The following is a 21,252-nucleotide window of genomic DNA, read 5'->3' as shown; positions in this document are numbered from 1 at the left end:
GACAGTTATGTCAAGGAATCTGAAAAAAGAATGTGTTTTGGGAAGGCGGGTATGGTCAAACCATGCTAAATGCTGGTAAAGAATAGCACAAACTAAGGATGGGGTGTCTTCTTTGGATTTGGCCACCTGAAAGTCCCTGGTGGCCTTTCTGAGGGAGGTGGCCAGGTGGAGGCAGTGGCTGGCTGATGCGGGTTGAAAAGAGAACGTGAGGTGAGGATATGAAGCCAGGGCGTGTTGATAATGCTTTCTAGAAGTTTGCCTATGAGCAGGAGGAGCTGCATAAGAGCTACAGGGATTAGGGATGGAGGGAGGATTATTTTTACAATGACAAATACCAGAATATATTTGTACATAGGAGGAAGAGATCCAGGGTCGGGCAGTGGAATCTTGGAGAGAACAGTTATCTCAAAGAGCAGTGTCCTTGAGATGGTGACCAGTGAGATCCAGAGACCAGATAGATGGGAGACTCTGCTTGCGACAGGAAGGAATCCAACACATGTATTTGTGAATTTGGCGGTGGGAAGACAGAGTATTAGTATCTGATGGGTTCTGTCTTCTCAGGAAAGTATGAGGTCAGGTTGGGGAGAGGAAGAGAGGTTAGAGGAGAGAGGAGAAGCAATGAAACCATGATCTTTAGGATAAGAAAATACAGCTTATTAGAAAGACAGAGTTGGATTGCCAGACCCAACTGAGTGTCAGTTTGACATTTGACACTATTTGATGTAAAGTGAAGCCAGTCAGACTGAATGTTTTCTCATGCAACTTTTAGCCATCCCAATTATGTCTTGCTGTGGGATTTCATATATATTGAATAGTCCGGAAAGATATTGAGTCTTTTCTGATCATAAACAAGGCTTCCCAAGGGCACGTTGCAAGAACATGTCTGGGAGGACAGGGAGAGAGGGCGGGCTGTGTTGGAGCCATGGATGGGGAATGGAGCCATGGATGGAAGGAGCTGAGACTCCAGACGAGGTGACTCAAGACTCATCTGCCAATGGATGGCTGGGCAGACTGACTCGTGTGGAGGTGGAGTCAACAGAGATGTGAGGCTTGGTGGGACCCATCTTCTTAGTCTGAGATAAACTGGGTCACCAAATGTATGCTGGGACCCAAGTGCCTCCATGCTGAGATCGATGCTGCATGTTGCTGGCTTCCCAGGGGCTGGTGCAACTGACCGGCACATCTGGCTGGGTGCAGCCAGGCTCATGGGCAGGTGGTAGCTTCCCGTAAATGCAGCATTTATGGGATGGTTATGCATGTAAAGGACCCAGTAACAGAAAATTAGAAGGAGGCTTGAGAAGTGTGGGAGGAAACCAGGAGAGAGTAGCATTCTGGAAACATGGAATAGATGCAGGGAAAAGTAAGGGCCCCAGTGAGAAGTCAGGTCACGGCACAGAAAAGTGGCCACAGAAGTTGATGTGTATTTTTCTTCTGAGAACATGGGAATGAAGGATGGTAGTAGCAGGGAGCAGAAGGTTGCAGACTGGACTGAAACCAGTGGGTGAAGGGGGAAGCTCTAATGATGCATTCATGAGGAAACTGCTTTGTGTTAACCTTTTCAGATAATGGCGTTCCTCCTGAGGAAGAAAGCCTGTCTCCTGAACCATCGAATTTTTCAGCTGATCCTCTCAGTGGCTGGCACTGTGGAGCTGGGCTTCAGGTCATCTGCTATCACCAACACTGGTGTCTTCCAGCATATCCTCTGCAATTTCGAGGTAAATCAGAGATTGGCCCTTAGCCCTTCAGGAGTGTGTGTGATGGTAAATATGCTAAGTCTGGGCTTTCCCTTAAACCCAGCACGTCAGCTTCCCTCATAGTCATGATGGTAGGAAGAGGGAAAACCAAACAAGCCTGCCCAGAGGCCCTAGTTTGTAATGACATCCTGCCACCTATGGACTGTGTGGCTTCGGACAAATCTTTTGACTTCTCTGAGCCCCACTCTTTTTCTTGGGTGAAGTGGAGACCTTCATTTCCTTGCAGGCTGTCATGAGGGTTAAGCCAGATAGTATCTGGGAAAGGATTTTTAAACTGTAAATTAGCATATACATATGAGGGTAAAGAAAATGATCTCAGTTCCTTTGGGTGGTGTTTTGCTGTTTCCAAATGATTCTTGAAAGGGGTGAGTTGAGGGATGCAGAAGGAAACGCCTGAGGCTAACTGAGGAGCATCGCACAGAACTGCTTTGGGCGAATCAACCCATTCACAGAGCATCATTTACTGAGCACCCACTGGGTCAGGTACTGGCCGTGTGCTGGAGACACAGTGAAAACTAGAACCCAGTCCTTCCCCACAGCCAGATGTGCCTGGGACACAGCCAAGGTGACACTGAAAATGTTAGGTGCCACAGTGAGGCAGGCACAGGGCATCTGGTTAGATGGAGTGACCAGACAGTCAGAATTCAGGGGAAAAAACCTTCCAGGTGGAGGGTATATGCTATTTGCAAACACTGTACATCAGAGTGAGAGCAGTCATGGGGACTTGAGAGCAAGTGGCTTGTTGGGGGCCTACAGGTTTGTGTTGGTTGCAAGAGCAGGAGAGACAGAAGGCAGGCCCAGGGGGTTAGACTGCCCAGACTACGCTTTAGCCTGGGCATGTGGAGGTCCTCAAGAGAAGTTTCAAAATTCTTTCTTTGTTTATTAAAAAATTGATATATGTTTATTATAGAATATTTTTTAATTACAGAAAAGTGTGAGAGGGAAACTCCTGTTTCCAAGACCTAGTTAATTCTTGTCACACCTGGATGCATTCTCTTGTAGTATTTTCTATGCATAATACATTTTAAAAATCATAGTCATGATTATGCTGTAGGTATTATTTTGAATCTAATCTTTTCTCGTATACCAAAAACATTTAAACATTTTCATTACGAACACTTACAAGCACTGTTCTGAGATCAGAATAATATTCTGTTATGCTGGAGAGTTCCTGGTTTCTTCATCATTTCTCTATAGTCAAATTTTTAGATTCTTTCTATATTTTGTTATAAACTGTGTTATAGATGGCACTTTTGTGCAGATATTTCTCCCACTTTTAAAAACATTTTCTTAGAATAAATTATCAAAATTGAATAATGAGAATAAAGGAGTTATGAACAATTTTTAGATTGTTGATAAGTTTTACCAAACTTCTGATATCTAGGGATGTTAACTGTAGAATGACAGGTGAGAAGAGCCCTGAAGCAGGGAGATGGGTCATGAGATGATTGAAGAACTCCGGGTAGAAGATTTTGAAACCTAAACTGAGGCAAGGGTAGTGGGAAAATGAGGGCAGCAGGTGAAAAAGCCATAACTTGAACCAGAAGTGACTTAGAGCCAAATGACAAGGGAAATACTATGTACCAAAACACCACAGGGCTGCTACTGAAGGCAGGACAAGAGGGAGAGTGACAGTCATCAATGTATATATTATAAAAAGAGAATATTCTTTGTATAATATAGATCAAGATTCAATTCAACTTCTAACCTCTAACTTCAGATCAAGAAGTTAGAATGACCAAACAAAATCAAAACTCAGAGAAAGAAGGAAGGAAACATATAAATGAGAACATAAATTAATAAAATAGGGAGAAAAAACATACAAAGGATCAACAAGGACAATTAATGTTTCTCCTAAAACAGACAAACCTCTGTTAAGATTGGCCAAGAAAAGAAGACAGAAGGCACAAATGAATAATATTAGGAAGGAAAATGGGAGAATACCACAGAAGAATGAGCAATTAGAAAGGAAACAAGACAATTGGATTAGTAACTTTGTGCCAATAAATTAGAAAACTTAGCTTATTTGAGCAATCTCATCCGAAACAGAAGTTTTCAGAGCGCACTCTAAAATAAATAAAAAACCCCAATGATCCTAGAACCATCAAGTAAAGTGGGTCACTGGTTTAGAATCTGTTGAAACAAACAACAACCAGAAGGGAACGCCAGGCCGGGCACTCATAGGGAAATTCCACCAGTTGGGAAATAGATTCTTTCTAGCTTCTTTAATGAACTAATCTTGATGGCAGAACACAGAAGGACAGTACAGAAAATGAAAAAGTACAGGCTAATCTTGTTTGTAAATATAGGCATAAGAGCCCTAAATATAAGATTAGCCAGTTGAACCAGGCCAAGATAAATGTCCTGGTCCTGGATCTGAATCTGGAAAAAAGGATTGTGGAGGAAGCCAGCATGGCCTGGAGAATGGGCTCCCTGTACACAAGGGAAAAGGAGATGTATATAAACGGCCATAAAACCCCACTGAATAAGATAGTGTATCTTGACTGCAACTGTTGCTGCCCCTTCTGAAATGCTGTGGCCATGCTCAGGCAGTCTGGCTCCAAGACGTCCTGGCCACCAGCATGGCCCAGGAATTACCGATGCAGGAACCTATCATGCTCCATTGCCTGCTACTAGCATGGCCATGGACACCACCCTTCCCCACTCTACCCTGAATAAAACTACCCCCTTCAGGACCTGGTGCTTTTAAAGCTGGATTTAAGAAAACAAACCACCAATAATATCCAGATGCTAAAAAGCAAAGCAAAGTGAAACAAAATGAAATGAAACAAAATAAAATTTAAAGATTGAGAAGAGAGAATTTCAAAAAGGGAAAAATGTTTCCCAAATGTCATGTTCTGCCTACACCAAGTAAAGTGAGGTGAAGGATGTGTATGTGCCCATTGGAGGTCACTGACAGGCTTACTGACAAGTTGTGGGGTCAGAAGCCACTCAGAAGTAAGGAGAAGTGGCCAGGCTTGGTGGCTCATGGCTGTAATCCCAGCATGGGGAGGCCGAGGCGGGTAGATCACCTGAGGTCAGGAGTTCGGGACCAGCCTGGCCAACATGGTGAAATGCTATCTCTACTAAAAACACAAAAATTAGCTGGGCGTGGTGGCGGACGCCTGTAATCCCGGCTACTCGGGAGGCAGAGGCAGGAGAATCACTTGAACCCACGAGGCGGAGGTTGCAGTGAGCCTAGGTCATGCCATTGCATTCCAGCCTGGGTGACAAGAGCAAGACTTTGTTTCAAACACACAAACTAAAAAAGAAGTAAGGGGAAGTGTGGGGAGACTGAAAGTGGAGGCAGTCAGTGGATTTTGGAAAATAGCAGAGAGGAAGTTTCAGAACTTTTGGTTTTGTTTTGTTTTGTTTTGTTTTGTTTGAGACGGACTCTCACTCTGTTGCCAGACTGGAGTGCAGTGGCGCAATCTCGACTCACTGCAACTTTTGTCTCACGGGTTCAAGTGATTCTCTTGCCTCAGCCTCCTGAGTAACTGGGACTACAGGCACGTGCCACCACGCCAAGCTAATTTTTGTATTTGTAGTAGAGATGGGGTTTCACCATGTTGGCCAGGATGGTCTTTATCTCTTGATCTCATGATCCACCTGCCTTGGCCTCCCAAAGCACTGGAATTACAGGTGTGAGCCACTGTGCCCAGCCGGTTTTGTGTTTTAAGATGGGAGAGACTTAAGTCTGTTTGTAGGTTGAAGGAAAACCAGACAGTTTAAATACTAGTGGGAGAAGAAACTGCTAATGAGACACATCCTCAGAGGAGACGAAGAGTTTGAAAACAAGAGAGTGGATCACAGGAGAAAGGGTGGGATCCATGATGACTGGTGTGAAGCAGACAGGAAGAGGAAGTTCTGAGGAAGGGAGAGACAAGAAGTCGTTGAGAAGGGAATTGACAGGAAGCTATGAGGGAGGCGAGTACAGGAGGTTGTTGAAGCAGGGAGGGGCAAAAATTTGTGAGGGAAGGAGGGACAGGAGGTTGTGAGGGAAGGAGGGACAGGAAGCTGTTGAGGCAGGGTTGGACAGGAAGTTGTTAGAAAGAGTTGGATAGGAAGTTGTAAGGCAGGGTTGGACAGGAAGTTGAGAATCGGGGAGGAACAGGAAGTTGTGGGCTTCTAAGTTTTAGGTTTTGGTTTCTTTTCTTTTCTTTTCTTTTCTTTTCTTTTCTTTTCTTTTCTTTTCTTTTCCTTTCCTTTCTTTTCTTTCTTGAGATGGAGTCTCATTCTGTTGCCCAGGCAGGAGGGCAGTGCTGCGATCTCAGCTCACTGCAACCTCTGACTCCCACGTTCAAGTAATTCTCCTGCCTCAGCCTCCTGAGTAGCTGGGATTACAGGCATGTGCCACCACATGTGGCTAATTTTTTTGTTTTTAGTAGAGATGGGATTTCACCATATTGGTCAGGCTTCTTGAACTCCTGACCTCAGGTGATCCACCCACCTCAATCTCCCAAAGTTCTGGGATTATAGGCGTGAGTCACCATACCCAGCCTCTGGTTTCTTAAAGAGGGAACTGGCTAGTTCATTTCTGAGAGTACAGTCATCTCACGGGTGGGAAGAGAGCAACACCTGACACATTATCCACCTGATATTCAAACAAATCTAATCCAGACATCTTAATATAATCCTTAGTAAAAGCTTATGTGACACAGAATAACAATCAAAAGATTCAATTATTCATGTTTCTCAAAATTCTGACATTTGGTTTTATGTAATTTCCTGATGAGCTAGGCAGCCTCAAATGGGTGTGGCAACTTATTATTGTTGCTGTGTTCTGGAATGGAAATGGGAGAGGATGGAACTTTTGTGGGAAGCGTAAAGGATGCACCTTATTGTATTAGTGGGTTCGCATCTGACTTTCTTAGTTCTGTCAGCCCTTAGCCCTGGGCCTGGCATATCATTTGTTGAATGACTGCATTCACGAATCAATATCCTAAGTGTGCAGGGCTCTTGGAGCCCCTTCAGACATTTTTGTTGGGGTGCCATGCTGGATACCCATGCTTTCACTAGAGCTGCCTTCATCAATACCAGCTATCCCAAATGGCAGCTGCCCAACCTCTGTGTGTGCCTTTGGGCAGTGGCTGTGCTTAAAAAAGCAGGAAATCTGTCACTCTTTTCCTGACTGAAGAACAATCCACCCATTTTACCTTGTTTTACTTTGTATCCACTCATTCTTTTAAAAAATTTAATGTATCTTTACAAAAGATAGTGGCATGTATGATGCTAGGCTCCAGGGATTAAAGAGGGATAGTCCCTACCTTCACAGGCCTCCTGATAAACTTGTGTTCACTGGGGTTCTTTTGCATTTCCTCTTCAGCAAGAGTAAGCAGTCATGGGCAATTGCTTAACTTTAAGCAAGGTTGAGTATTGACCCTATGGGTCACTATCTGTAGGTGATGCCCATGGGGACCCAGTGTGGAGGCAAGGGAATGGGCTTCGTGGTCAAGTGGATTGACTTTAAAAACAGTCTCTGGCAATTAAAAAAAGTCTGGTGCCAGAAAAGTTACGTAGTCTCTCTGAGTCCCACTCTTTCTAGCTACTAGATGCAGACAATAGGCAGGGTACAGTGGCTCACACCTGTAATCCTAGCACTTTGGGAGGTGGAGGTGGGAGGAACACTTGAGCCCAAGAGTTAGAGACTAGCCTGGGCAATAAAACAACACCCCATCTCTACAAAAAATTTTTAACAACTAGCTAGGCATAGTGGTGCACACCTGTAGTACTAGCTACTTGCGAAGCTGAGGTGGGAGAATTGCTTGAGCCCAAGAGGTCAAAGCTGCAGTCAGTCATATTTGGGCCACTGCACTCCAGCTTGGGTCTCTCAAAAATAAATAAATAAATACGGATAATAATATTTTGGGTCTTTTTATGGCACATCTTGCCACCAGGAAATGTATCAGTTGTTAAGTGCTAGCTCTTTTTGCTGCTATATGAGCACATGCTTATAATCCCACACCTGAACCTTGTATATTCTGAGCCTTAGGAAGTGTCAGTATTTAGAGAAGAAAACTATTAGAGTTCTCTAAAGGGACGTAGACATAAGACATGACGGCACCCATCAGTTCTGCCCCAGAAGGATCACCAGCAGCTACATTTGTTTACTATGAATGAAAACAACCTGAGTGATCCACTTCGCTTTCAGAATCTCAGTGAATTTCGTATCTGTGTGTCGCTTACAATTTTGTTATGCAGAAGATGACACTGTGGTTTGGGCTGAAGAATGTGTTGCATGCACAAATTGGGTATGTAGTCAATGCAGTGTAAAACCTGAAAATCTGTACCTGGCTTCTATTTCCAGTCCTGCCACTTGCTGGTGGTGAGTGGAGTCTGTCACTAAGCTGGTCTGTCTCAGCCTCTATTTTCTCCTCTGTAAAGTGGGAACATCATCATTTGTCTTGCAGGATCCAGGGAGGATGACATGAGTTTGCAATATGGACACTTGGGCTGTGGGCCCAAGGCTGAGCAGATGGGGCAGATGGTTAGTGCAGGTATCCTTCGTTGGAACCAGGCCCACAGTGAAGTGCCAAGTAGCAGCAGAGGTGGGGAGAGAAGGCCTTCCTTTAGGGGAGGCGCCTCTCTGCTTGGAGTGTCAGGAGAGCTGATCTGATTCCAGAGCTGGTACATCATGTTGGTAATTCCAAGTCAGAGGATCACATGTCCAGCACTGATCTTCTCATGCTTCCTGCAAATCCTTCTCCCACACCTTCATTTTAGCATATGTTTTGATCTGTCTTCCAGCTTTGGATGAATACTGCAGACAATCTGGAGCTCAGCCTCTTTTCCCATCTTTTGGAAATCCTTCAATCACCAAGGTAGGCTGGGTCTTGGCACCCTGGGGGTTAGAACTGAAGGCTGAATATCCAGAACAGAGACAGAGAGGGCAGGGTGGCCAGTGGCTCTTCCCTGCTCCCAGAACACTGGGTCCCCAGCTGGGAGCACATGCTTCCCACTGGCTCATGTTTGTGGGGCAGTCTCTTCTGATGGTCTTGGGCCTCAGGAGGGCAGGTGCTGGGGGCTTAGAGGCCTCTCTAGCCCCAGGGACTAGCACATACTGGGGACTCAGCAAATGTGACCAGCGAAGGCTCACTCTCCCTCTAACTGACTTCTCCAAGGCACTTTTGGAATTGGTTAGGGTTCTTTTACCCTTCAAGTGGTAGAAATGCAACTCAAACAAGCTTAAGGAAGGTAAAAGAGGAGGAAAGAAGGAAGGGAGGAGGGAAAAAAGAATAGAGGAAGAAAAGACCAATAAAGAGGGAATTCATTGGCTCGTACAACTGAAAAGAGCTGATCTTATCCCATAGCTGGGTGAGGCTCGCATCCTTTTCTCTGAGCTCTGTTACCACTCTTGCCCCTGCCTCTTCCATGCAGTCTTCAGGTTGCCTAGGCTTTCTTCTGTGGCAGCAAGGTGGCTCCTGGGCAGCTCCTCAGAGCACGTCCTCAGGTTAGCACCATTGGCAGAGAGACAACTTTTTAAACATGTAATAGTCTAGCTATTGGACTGAGTCTCATTGAGCCAACTCGGGTCCCATGACCAGGCTGGGAACATGGCTTCCCCTCTGGAGTTAGAATGTGGTAGTTCCCAAAGGGAGCCAGGGGCTGTGACCAGAATAAAGGAGAAGGAAGGCAAGAAAGTCCACATATCACCCCACCTGCCTCCTCCTGGCTCAGGCTGGTACAGAGCTCATTGGTGCCTTCAGCATTTTGAATGTATTTGTAAATGGCTTTCCACTCAGTCAGTTAATGAACATCTATTATAAACTTACTACATTTCACACCCTGTGCTTAGAGGTAAAATTTGGAGAAGAATAAGCCACAGTCTGATGAAAAGAGTACAGAAAAACATGCTGTTCAGTGCTGTCAGAGGAAACAGAACCAAAGGCAGCCGGGACTTCTGGGTAGAGGAGCATCTGTCTTCCTTGCTGAGTCCATGATTATAGATCACACACAGAATTGGGTTGGTCCTGCCTCTTTTGTGTTTCAGGGAAGTGGAGCTCAGCAGAATTTAATGTGTTAATACAAAAAAAAAAAAAAAAAAAGACAGTTCAGGGTGAGGAATCTGTCCAAAGTCACCCTCCGCCACATTTTTCTCCATCATTTTTTCTCTTTCACTTTCTTCCTGTACCTATACCAGTTGTTTTCGAAGAAACAGACATTTGCCCTGGGACCTGTTTTCTTTGGGGGAGTAGAATTTACTGGAAATTGGATTTGTGAGTATCTGAGGGAGGGGGTATGGATAGGTGGATTCTTTCTTTTTCTCCATTGACTTTCAGTGGTGTGTCTCTCCACTTTGTGGTTTGGGGCAGGCAGGAAGATCACACATCCAGACAAGCTAGTGAAGGGCCCTGCACTCCTGGCTGATGGGAAGTACTCCCTAGTCACATGAGTGTCTGCTGTCTTTGTTCTGAATTTCTGAGGCCAGCACTAGTTTTCCCTGGGGCTCAGAATTTAAGAGTCAATAATTGGGGTTTTTCTTTGAAGGTGGTTTCCGGGGGGCGAAGGGGACAGGCAATGCACACGCGAGCGACTCTGGCACTTGGCAGACACATATTCGATGGGTGTCTGACGGCATCTTGACAAATTGCCCAGAGAGCATTGGAGTTAAGGGGCCATGGAACAAGCCTGGCTTGAAAAACATTTTTAGCAGAAACACAGCAAATTTGGTTCATTCCAGTAAAAGCTTTTACTGTCTCTCTCCTGTACTCACCAGGGAAGGACCCAGGAATGCTGAAGCTGCCCACCAGGCACAGCTTATACCCAAGCTTGTCTTCCTATTCAACGAACCAAACCTCATCGCCTCCAAGATCCCCACCATCATTGGCATCCTGGCCTGTCAGCTAAGGGGCCACTTCAGCACCCAGGACTTGCTCAGGTGCCACACCAACCTGCCCGGGGGAAGAGCAGGGCCCCGGGGATGTTTAAAAAGGGAGGACAGTCCCCAGCTCTCTCCCCATTGTGCTCAACCTTGCATCACTTGGAACCTTCTAGGAATTTTTGTTCAGGGCTGAGAGTTGGGGAAAGGATGGTTTGCTGAAGTCAGGATGGGACAGGCTCGTTTCCCCAGCAGGGCTGTGTGTTTACTGTCCCTACTTCTCAGACTCCCCCACTGCAGCCAAATATTCAGGAATTTCCATAAGCACTGCCGTCCTTGCCTGCTGATGACCCAAATGCCTGGCTCCTGCAGACTCCTGAAGGGCAGTCCCAGCCACCAGTGTGTTTCCCCTTCTCTTTCCTTGTCACTATCTGATTGATCTGGCAGAGCCAGAGTTAGCATCTCTGGTGAATCCTGACTGATTGTAGAAGTCTCTGGAAATACACAGCATGCCATGATGATTTCTCACTTGCAGCTGCATGTGGGTGGGTCTGGGTGAAAACACTGGCATATACTCAGCGGACTCAGGTGAGCCCACCTGTGAGCCTGTCCTTCTCTCCCTGTGTGTAAAGGATTGGGCTGTTCGTTGTATATACCCTCAAGCCTTCATCAGTGAATGAGAGGCAGATCTGCGTGGACGGAGCCCTGGACCCTTCCCTGCCTGGTGAGAAGACCTTTGCCAGTTCGAAGGCGGTAGAACGGCCCTCACAGAACCCCTGAGAGGCCCACATTGTGCAGAGGGAGGGGTTGAGCAAGGAAGGGGAAGGCACCCACAGCCTGGCCGTGGTTCCCAAGCAGTGGCGTGTGAGGCTGTCATTTTATGATGAGAGTCAGAAATGAAATAAAATTATGGATTCCTGCTTTGAAATGTGGGACAGTGTTCCAGGCCTCCAGAATAAAATCAGTTCCCTGTAGACCAGCACGTGGGATCCAGGATCCTGCCTCACTTCCTAGTTGAACCCCCACTAACCCTTACTTTCCTGATGAGCCCCAACTCCAGTACTGAAGCACTTGCAGGCCCCCCAGGTGACGGCCTGCCCTCTGTCTGTGCTTGGCACGTGCTCTTCACTCGAGGGAAATGCCACCCCTCCCCCACTAGCCTAGCTGTCCCCAGACTCACCAAACAAGATTAAGTCACTTTCTCTGTGTTTCCAAAGCCTCTTGGGGTTACCCTAGTGGACAGATTTGTAATTTGTTTATGTGAGTCTCCCTTTTCGCCTAGCCAGGTGTAGAACTGCAGCTGTGTCTTGTTCAACTTGTTCCCTCTGCTAGGGCAGTGCAATGGCAACAATCACGACCGCTTTGTCCTGGGCCCTGCAGCTCTGCACTGTCCAAGATGACAGCTCCTAAGCCACATATAGCCGTTTAAATTCAAATTTTAACGAATTAAAATTAAATGCAATTAAAAACTTAATTCCTCACTCACTGTAGCCACATTCTAACTGCTCACTAGCTACCTGAGGCTAGTGGCTACTCTGTTGGACAAGGTAGATATAAAACAGTTTTATCATCACAGAAGAGTCTCCTGAATAGCATTATTTAATCTAGATAAATTATTATCTCTTATCCTTAGATCAAGCCGCAAGAAATTACTATTCCCATTTTGCAGACTAAGAAACTTAGGTTCAATGAGATTAGGAGCTAATTGAAGATGGGGCCAACATCTAAATAGAGAGAAATATGACTCCATTTCTCCAAGCTGCCTCATCAATTCTATTTCTGCAGTATGGGGTGTGTGCCGTGCATTCGTTGTGAAATTACTGGCAACCGAGGGAATGAACAAATGGATAATGGGCCAAGAGTGAACTTATGTAGTCAACCTTCCTTCTCATATGGACTGCATTCTGAAACTTTTACCTAACTAACATATTAAAACATTGTTAATATGTCCTTTCAGGCTTTAATGACTCTTCAGAAGTAAAGTTTCTTCTTCCCCTTGCTCCCTATACCTTTGCTATGATTTGAGTTCTGTTTTTACTGTAGCATAGACATCCAAAAGCCTAGCCTGGGAGCAAGTTGAAAGCAGGAACAAAGAGAACAAAGACCATGGTCTTCAGCACTCCGTTCCTGATTACTTGCATGATATCAGTGCATAGTAGGTGATTATGAAACGCCGCAGCCTATGATAATTTAAAAAATTCTTCTACTGAAAGGTATATTTTCCCTTATTATTTTTAGGATTTTTGTTTTTTGGAGGATGTGCAGCATTGCAGACATCTCTAATTAAAGGAAACTTTAGTAACATTTTCTGAAATTCTTTTTAAGCATTGTGTGGAGGCTAGAATAAAATGCCAAAATTTTGAGTCCCAGCCATGCCACAATTCCAGGGTGAAATAAGCATTTGGTGAATAATGATTGCTTACTGCAGCAAATATTATGTCTCTTTACATCCGTTTTCTCTCAAATCTGAATTCCTTTTTGTAGCTGGAAGCCAAACATCTGGAAAGACAATCTGGCTCAGAAACCAGTTGCTGGAAATGCTGCTCAGTGTAATATCTTCCCCCCAACTTCATCTGTCCTCTGAGTAAGTAGCTCCAGAAAGAGCAATTTGGGAGGAGGTTGCCTCATAGAGGGTGTGACATTAAACCTTTTCTTAATGAAAAGTTTAGCATCTCTGAGTCTGTTTTCTGCAATGTGTTTCCTGCACTAGTCAGAAAGAAAATTATATTCTCTCTACCCAATGAACCAGACCTTGCCCTAAGATATTCTGATGCAAATATTAAGTGGACATGAGTAACTAGAAACAGATTTGGTATAATTACAATAAACTCCTTTTGTCACCATTGCTATAGTGTAATTGTTATTGTTTTGGCAGTTGTGACAATTACTGATTTTGATGTCCTGTACTTGGCAGACAATAGAGTGAAGAACTCGTGAGCCTAAATAACATCTATCGAGGAAAAGTCTTGCCAAATTCTTCTGCTATTTACTGTTAGTGAGTTTGTTATTTTTCCAAGTTGGAAAAAGAAGTATCTACCTTCAATTAACTTCTAAAATCATGTGTGATCATAAAGCTGATTCCATTAACTCTCCCCACTGCCTGCCTGCTTTACCTCCAACCTTGGAGTCATTCATTTGACACCTAATTTGTTGAACATCTACTGCATGCCAGACACTGTTCTGAGCTCCTAGGATGCAGTGCTGAGCAAGTCAGCCCGGATCCTTGCTCAGCCTAGTGTGTATGTGCATCTGGGGTTGGGGGTAAAGAGTTATCCCTCAGTAAAGCAGCTTTATAAATAGTGTTTAATAATTTACCAGCCTACAAGTCTTTTCTTTCTTAGAATCAAAACACAGTAGAACTGGAAGATGCCTTGGAAATGAGATAGTCCAGCCTCTTTCTTTTCCATCTTTTTGAAAGGGAATGTAGTGCAGTGCCTAACAGTTGGGCTCTGGCGTCTATACCTTCTGGATTTGAATCCTAGCCCTGTCCCCAGGGACCCAGGGGAGGCTACTTAAGCTCTGTATGCCTCTCTCTACTCATCTGCATGACAATAAAAAATGTATTATGTTGGTGAAAATGTAATTGTGTTTTTTCCATTACTTTTAATGCCAAAAACCACCAATATTTTTGCATTGACCTAATACTTTCAATAGATGACTATAGTGAGGATGAAATGAATTAATACATAGATAATCCTGAGAACGGTGCCTGGAATACTGTAAATTCTCTGTAAACTAACTGCTATTATGGCCATCTCCTTCATCATCACCATCACCACCATCACCACTACCATCATCACCATCATCACCACAACATTAATCACCACCACCACCATCAACATCATCACCACCATCAACATCAGCACCACCATCATCAGCACCACCATCATCATCACCACTGTCACCACGACCACCATCAACATCATCACCACCATCATCAACATTATCACTGTCACTACCACTACCACTATCATCATCATCATCACCACCACCATCAACATCATCACCATCACCACATTAATCACTATCACCACCACCACCATCAACATCATCACCACCATCATCAACATCACCACCACCATCAGCAACATCATCACTGTCACCACCACCACCATCAACATCATCACCATTGCCACCACCATCACCACAACATTAATCACCATTACCACCACCACCATCAACATCATCACCATCATAATCATCATAATCACTGAGGAAAATGATCAGAGCACATCAAGAGCTCTGCCAAAGTCATCCAGTTGCTAAACATCAGAGGCAGGGCTAGAAAAGAGGACAGTCTCTTCTCTTCACTCCTAGTCCAGTACTCATTTCAGTGGATACCAGCCAGATTCTCACTATGCCTAGTGTGTCAGCTGAGAACACAGGTGGAGCCTTCACTGGCTCCCAGAAGTCTTGGTCCTTCGCTGAGTCCATTGTCTTTGCTGGATTGGCCACCCATCTCCCTGCCCTCCTGTTTCATCCAGTTCCCATCAGCAAGTCTGTATTCTCCAGACTCATAATTTTTGAAAGTGACAGTTAATCATGGGGTTTTATTGTGCTAAAACTGATAAAAAATGCACAAATATTGGACTATTCCATTTAGGTAAATTTTGACCAGTGTGTCTAAAAAGGGAGATGAATATTCATTATGTGTTTTATGTGACTACATTGATGGTAATTAAATTAGATGGGTGGCTAGTCATCTACTGTGTAAGTATGAATAGTAGTTATGTAGGGCTATTAAGGGGCATGCACATTTTTACATATATTAATACAGTTTCCAATTGCTTCAAAATGCTGTGGCCAACTTACACTGCAACCATTAATAGACAAATGCTTCACTTGCACAACAGTCTTGCCAGCATTTCATTTTACCATTCTTTTTAAATATAATAAATAATAAGTGATGTTAACCTTAACTTGCCTCTCCTTGGTGACTTGTAAGGCTGGACATTTCATATTTTCTGGACATGTCACTCGCTCATGGACTGAGAGATCATTGATTGCATTTATTAATCCCCCAGGTCAAAGGAAGAGATGTTTCTGAAACTGGGGCCCGACTGGTTCCTGCTGCTTCTCCAGGGCCACCTGCATGCCAGCACCACTGTGCTGGCATTGAAGCTGCTGCTGCACTTTCTGGCAAGCCCCTCCCTCCGCACACGGTTTAGAGATGGCCTATGTGCAGGATCCTGGGTAGAACACAGCACTGAGGGCGTGGACATTGTAATGGGTGAGCATGTGACTGTCACCAGGAAGTGGGGCACCACCTAGTCCTGGGATGTGTATGAGGACCAAGACAGGCCCCTTCTCATTTGAGGCCATCACAGCTCTGTGCAGCAGGATCACCTTGAGCCCTGACTCCAAGGGCTCATCCTCAGATCTCAGTTCAAATGCCACTTCCTCCGGGAGATGAGGGGTCTCCCTGAATTGGGCACCTCTGTTATATGATCTCTGCCCTTATTATTTTTCTCTGTAGTGCTTAACAAAATTCATAAGTATTTGAGTATTTAATTGCTTAATGTCTGTCCCTGTCACTACAATACAAGCTTCATGAGTGCCTGGAATTCTGTATATTTGGTTGAAACCCTACATGCTTGTTGCCTAATTCAAAGCTGCCCTGTTGCCTCCTACATGGTGGGCAGCAAGTATGTTTTTGAGTGAGTGAATGAGCATGTCAGGAACAGGGAAGGGAATTACTGTTGAACGCTTTCTTGCTCACATCTGTGTGTGAATATATTTTATCATCCAGCATTTCTATGGGATGGGTGGGTGGCCAGGTGTTCCCTTGTGTATCCAGGCCCCACCTTGACCAGCAGCTGTTCTCAGCTGACTTTTGTGCCCTGTTTGCCTAATCAATAGACAACCTGAAGAGCCACCCGCCACTGCCTGAGCAGAGCCCATGCCTGCTTCCTGGGTTCCGTGTCCTGAATGACTTTCTGGCCCACCACGTCCACATTCCAGAGGTCTACCTCATCGTGTCCACCTTCTTCTTGCAGACGCCACTCACAGAGCTGACGGACGGGCCCAAAGTAGGTGTTCAGAGCACCCACGGAGTGACACACTTGGTTTTCTGATTCCACATGACTAAGGCCGGTTGCCAAGACCCTCTGCACTTACCTCCCTCTGCTTCTTCCAGCTCAGATGGGGTGCTGGCCTGCTTCCCTCCCTAGCAGCCCACACCCTTGTACAGCCCTTCAAATGCTTTCCTTCCAGGCCCTTGACTTCCTCGGCCTCTGCTCCCATCCTTCCTCCCAGCAAGCCTCTGATTTGGATCAGTTCTATTTTAAAACCTTCCTTTTGGGCACAGCTAGGGGAATGACATGATGCTGGGGTGGCCCTGCCCCAGCACCCCAGCCCCTGATCCTCAACCACCCACTTAGGTCATCACCTTCTTGCCCCTGTTGCTAGGACAGGGAGACTTTTCAAGGCTGGTCATGGATTCCTTCAGCTTCTTCCTTGGGTGACCTCACCCCATAGTTTCCCTCCCTCCCTCCCTCCCTCCCTCCCTTCCTTCCTTCCTTCCTTCCTTCCTTCCTTCCTTCCTTCCTTCCTTTTTTTTTTGTTTTTTGAGACAGAGTCTCACTGTGTCACCTTGGGAAAGCGCATTGGTGTGATCTCGGTTCACTGCAACCTCTGCCTTCTGGATTCAAGCGATTCTCTTGCCTCAGCTTCCCAAGTAGCTGGGATTACAGGCACCCACCACCTTGCCTGGTAAATTTTTGTGTTTTTAGTAGAGATGTAGTTTTGCCAAGTTGGCCAGGCTGGTCTCGAACTCCTGACCTCAGGTGATCCACCCACCTTGGCCTCCCAAAGAGCTGGGATTACAGGTGTGAGCCACCACACCCGGACCCCTTTCTTCCTTTTGTATTTTCAGTTTTTCCTTTTCTATCAATCCGTTCCTCATAAGCCATAATTATGCTCAGCTGCATCCCACCTAAAACCAGAGGCTGCCCCTTGATAACACTCCTGACCAACTGCTGCCTATTGGTCACTTTCCTGTCCTTCCTTGGCCACATTTCTCCAAAGAAGACTCTGTACTCACTGTATGCACCTTCTCCCTTGCACTAAATTCAGGTGACTTTCACACCTGCAGCATCAGGGTCAGACTTCATAGCTGGCACCAAGCTCCCTCATCTCTGACTGCCTGATGTAGCTTTCCAACCCAGCTGCAATTCACCTGCCCTCAGCTGTGACTCTCCTAAATCATCTCCAGTAAGACCAGCTGCTCTGTGCTCACCCGCACTGCTGCCCTTACTCACTCCTCTTTCCCACCATCGTCTGCCTGGGGAGAGTGTCCTCCCTTAGCACTCAGCTTAGATGCTACTTCCTACTTAGACCCCCAGAGAGAGGAGACCATTTCCTCCTTTGTGCCTCAGTGTAGTTTACCCTATATGGGTGGCACCAACACAAATGTGTGCCTGCCTTCTTAGAAACTGAGCCCCTAAAGAGCGGGCCCACCTTTCACTCAACTTCCTGGAACCTGACAAATAGCCAGCTTGGAAACTGTTTCTTGGTCTTAATCGAGTTGAGTTGAACTGAACTGAATTGAAATATGGGAGGGGCGTGGCTTTGCAAAGAGCAGGTTAAAAAATCTACTCCTTTTGAATATCTTTATAGTTGACAAATCTAAATCTTGACATATGCTAATGGCATTATAGATTACACTTCAAAATAAAGTTTTTAATATGCTTTACTAAGGTCATTGAGACCCTGAGTTTTTATTTCGCTAACATGTCTCAGGAAACAGATGTCTGCTAAGTGTTGGAACCTGTGATAGATGTTTTACATATTTTATTTTGCTTGATATTTAAACAATCCCATGGGGTAGATAATGTAATTCTCATTTCACAGAGAAGGAAACTGAACTGCCAAGAAGCTCAATAGCTTGCCTGAGCTCAGCTATTAAAAAGTCAGAGTCAGGCCATCCTGATTCTAAACCCTGGGTTTAGAATCTCTCTAAACCTCTACATGCCGAAGTTTCCCCTGAAACCTTTGAATTCTTTATACAACGTATATAATCTAATTTATAAAAGTTAATTAAAGTTGATTAGCATGCTGACTTATGATGTCACACCAAAATAACTGAACTAGATGCCAGTCTCTAGGAGGTCTTCAGCACTTTCTTAGAGGTGCTTTTTCCCTTATGCACCATCTAGTGGGGTGAAATTATTCCTATGGATCAACCACCTAGGCTGCTACTGTGCTCTTTTGCTTTTCCCACTGGGGACCCCCCTGGAAACATGTGAACTGGCTGCAAAGCTGGTTCTCTTGGTGAGTAGCAGTAGGTCTGCTTACAGCCCCTGCCTCCTCTTCCAGGACAGCCTTGATGCCATGCTTCAGTGGCTCCTGCAGAGGCACCACCAGGAAGAAGTCCTCCAGGCTGGGCTGTGCACAGAAGGTGCCTTGCTGCTCCTGGAAATGCTGAAAGCCACCATGAGCCAGGTGAGACCCATTCCCCACATGCTGCCCCAAGGAGGTTCTGATGGGAAGACCAGTTTGGAAGGGTCACCTTGACTTTTCTCCTACCATCTTCCCACTAATGCCAGTAATTAGCTAGATCCTGTAGAAGAGGTGAGGTAGGTTCCTAGAGGTGACTCAGGGGCACAACTGGAAACCCAGCCTATAGGTCTCTGAGCTTTATGTGCTCTTGCAGGTGATACCTGTTTATCATTTGTTTAAGCATTGGGGTTCTTCATTGGGAGATTTATTGCTTTCAGTCAAAGGGAACATTTCTTAGCAGGAGGAGGGGCCTTTCCTCTCAATGAGTCCATCTCCTTGCTCATGAGTGACTTGGGGAAGGGACCTGACTTAGTGAAGGCAGATGGCCGCCAGCTGCAGGCAGGGCATGGAGAGGCTTCTGGAGTGAGAAGCTTTTAATTTGAGCCTTCAAGGTCCAGTAGAGGTGGGTGGTGAGCAGAAGAGTTATTTTAGACATGGGGTGGAGGCCATGTGACTTGTGAACAGGAATAATTAATGGTGAGCCAGGTCAGGAAGGGTTTCCAGAAGAGGCGGAAAAATTCTGACCTCATCCTGTAGGCACCAAAGGCAATTGGAGGCTTAATTGTATGGGGAAACTTACTGCTTTTGTAAAATGATACATGATTACCTTTAACATTTAAACAAAAGGGAAAAACAGAAAGTAAACAAAAGGGAAAAACAGAAAGTAAACAACACCCACCTGACATACATCCACCCAAAAATGAGCACTGTGAATTTGGTGGAATCTTTCCAGACGCTTCTCCAAGATTCAACCATATCCTCACAGAGGATGAGACCACATGCAACCCTTTTGCCTTTTTTCCTCAGTATTTGTGGACCTCTTCTCAGGCAAATAAAATTTAAAAAAATGGAGATCATTTGTATTTGTAATAGAAATTTATGTTGTTTTACAGAGTGTTCTTCGTAATGAACTTGCTTAAACAAATTATCTTTCTTTCTATCTTGATGACCTCCTTAGTGTGTATTCTGGGATGTGGTATAGCAGGTCAAAATGTGCCTTCATGCATTTTCTTTTGGATGTGCTTCTCAGAAAGATTGAATTAGTCATTATACACACACATCCCACCAGTTAATATCTAACTCATCTTGTACAGAAGGCTCAGCCCCATCCTCACAGCCTCAACATCATGGCCAAACTGATGATGGCTTCATAGTTGAGTTCTTTTGCATTTATTATTAGTGAGGTTGAAACCATTTTTCATATGTTTATTAGTTATCTTTATTTATTTTCCTCTCTCTCTATTTTGCTGTCAATTGCCTGATTATGTCTTTTGCCAGTTTTTCTGGGTGTGTGGGATTATGCTGAAAAAGTAGAGATCCCACTTTTTGCCCTTTTTGAAACAAGTTTTTTTTTTCTTTTTTGAGACAGGGTGTTGCTCTGTTGCCCAGGCTGGAGTGCAGTGGTGTGATTTCAGCTCACTGTAGCCTCCGCTTCTCAGGCTCAAATGATCCTCCCACTTCAGCCACCCGAGTAGCGGAGACCACAGGCGTGAACCACCATGCCCAGCTAATTTTTGTATTTTTGTAGAGACGGGATTTCATCATGTTGGCCAGGCTCAGAAGTGTTTTTATTGCTATTATTAGATACCCTTTTAGTACACAATTCGATCATCCTATGCTTTTTTTTTCTTGTAGCCAGTTTCCTATGATGAATTACATCAATAGATTTCTTTGCATTCTTGTGAAGACCTCATTTAGTCACTCTGTCTTTATTCTGTTTGTATTTTCTTTCTTTTTTTTTTGACGGAGTCTCACTGTCGCTCTGACTGGAGTGCAGTGGCACTATCTTGGCTCACTGCAACCTCTGCCTCCTGGGTTCAAACGATTCTCCTGCCTCAGCCTCCTGAGTAGCTGGGATTACAGGCATGCACCACCACCACGCCTGGCTAATTTTTGTATTTTTAGTAGAGACGAGGTTTCACCCTGTTGGTCAGGCTGGTCTTGAACTCCTGACCTCATGATCCACCCACCTCAGCCTCCCAAAGTGCTGGGATTACAGGCGTGAGCCACCATGCCTAGCCTCTGTTTGTATTTTCTTTATGATTTCATGCATCCTTATAAATGATATTAGCCTGCAGTTTACTTTTTGTTATATATTTTTCAGGTTTTTACATCAGTATTATGCTAATATTATATAAAAAAGACTTCTTTCTTTGTATTCAGCGAGATGTTAAATCCATG

At 44.9% G+C, this 21,252-nt stretch overlaps 1 protein-coding gene across 10 annotated transcripts in view; it reads left to right on the top strand.

Moving 5' to 3' along the window:
* The window catches only part of WDFY4 (WDFY family member 4), a 295,757-nt gene that overhangs the window by 109,309 nt on the left and 165,196 nt on the right, over positions 1 to 21,252 (top strand). For 9 of the 10 annotated variants that reach the window (XM_050805477.1, XM_050805483.1, XM_050805485.1 and 6 more), the window contains 8 exons: positions 1,563 to 1,715; positions 8,502 to 8,575; positions 10,471 to 10,632; positions 11,205 to 11,296; positions 13,057 to 13,156; positions 15,597 to 15,802; positions 16,432 to 16,601; positions 18,889 to 19,014. In XM_050805477.1, the coding sequence (XP_050661434.1) occupies positions 1,563 to 1,715; positions 8,502 to 8,575; positions 10,471 to 10,632; positions 11,205 to 11,296; positions 13,057 to 13,156; positions 15,597 to 15,802; positions 16,432 to 16,601; positions 18,889 to 19,014 (1,083 nt within the window). Of the gene's footprint in view, positions 1 to 1,562; positions 1,716 to 8,501; positions 8,576 to 10,470; positions 10,633 to 11,204; positions 11,297 to 13,056; positions 13,161 to 15,596; positions 15,803 to 16,431; positions 16,602 to 18,888; positions 19,015 to 21,252 lie in introns of those variants that run through there. The other variant, XM_050805487.1, reaches the window with a different exon arrangement.

This window comes from Macaca thibetana, chromosome 9 (assembly GCF_024542745.1).
Source record: "Macaca thibetana thibetana isolate TM-01 chromosome 9, ASM2454274v1, whole genome shotgun sequence".
Classification (NCBI taxonomy): Eukaryota; Metazoa; Chordata; class Mammalia; order Primates; family Cercopithecidae; genus Macaca; species Macaca thibetana.
Note: the sequence above shows the minus strand (reverse complement) of the source record. Positions and strands in the feature narration are given on the sequence as shown.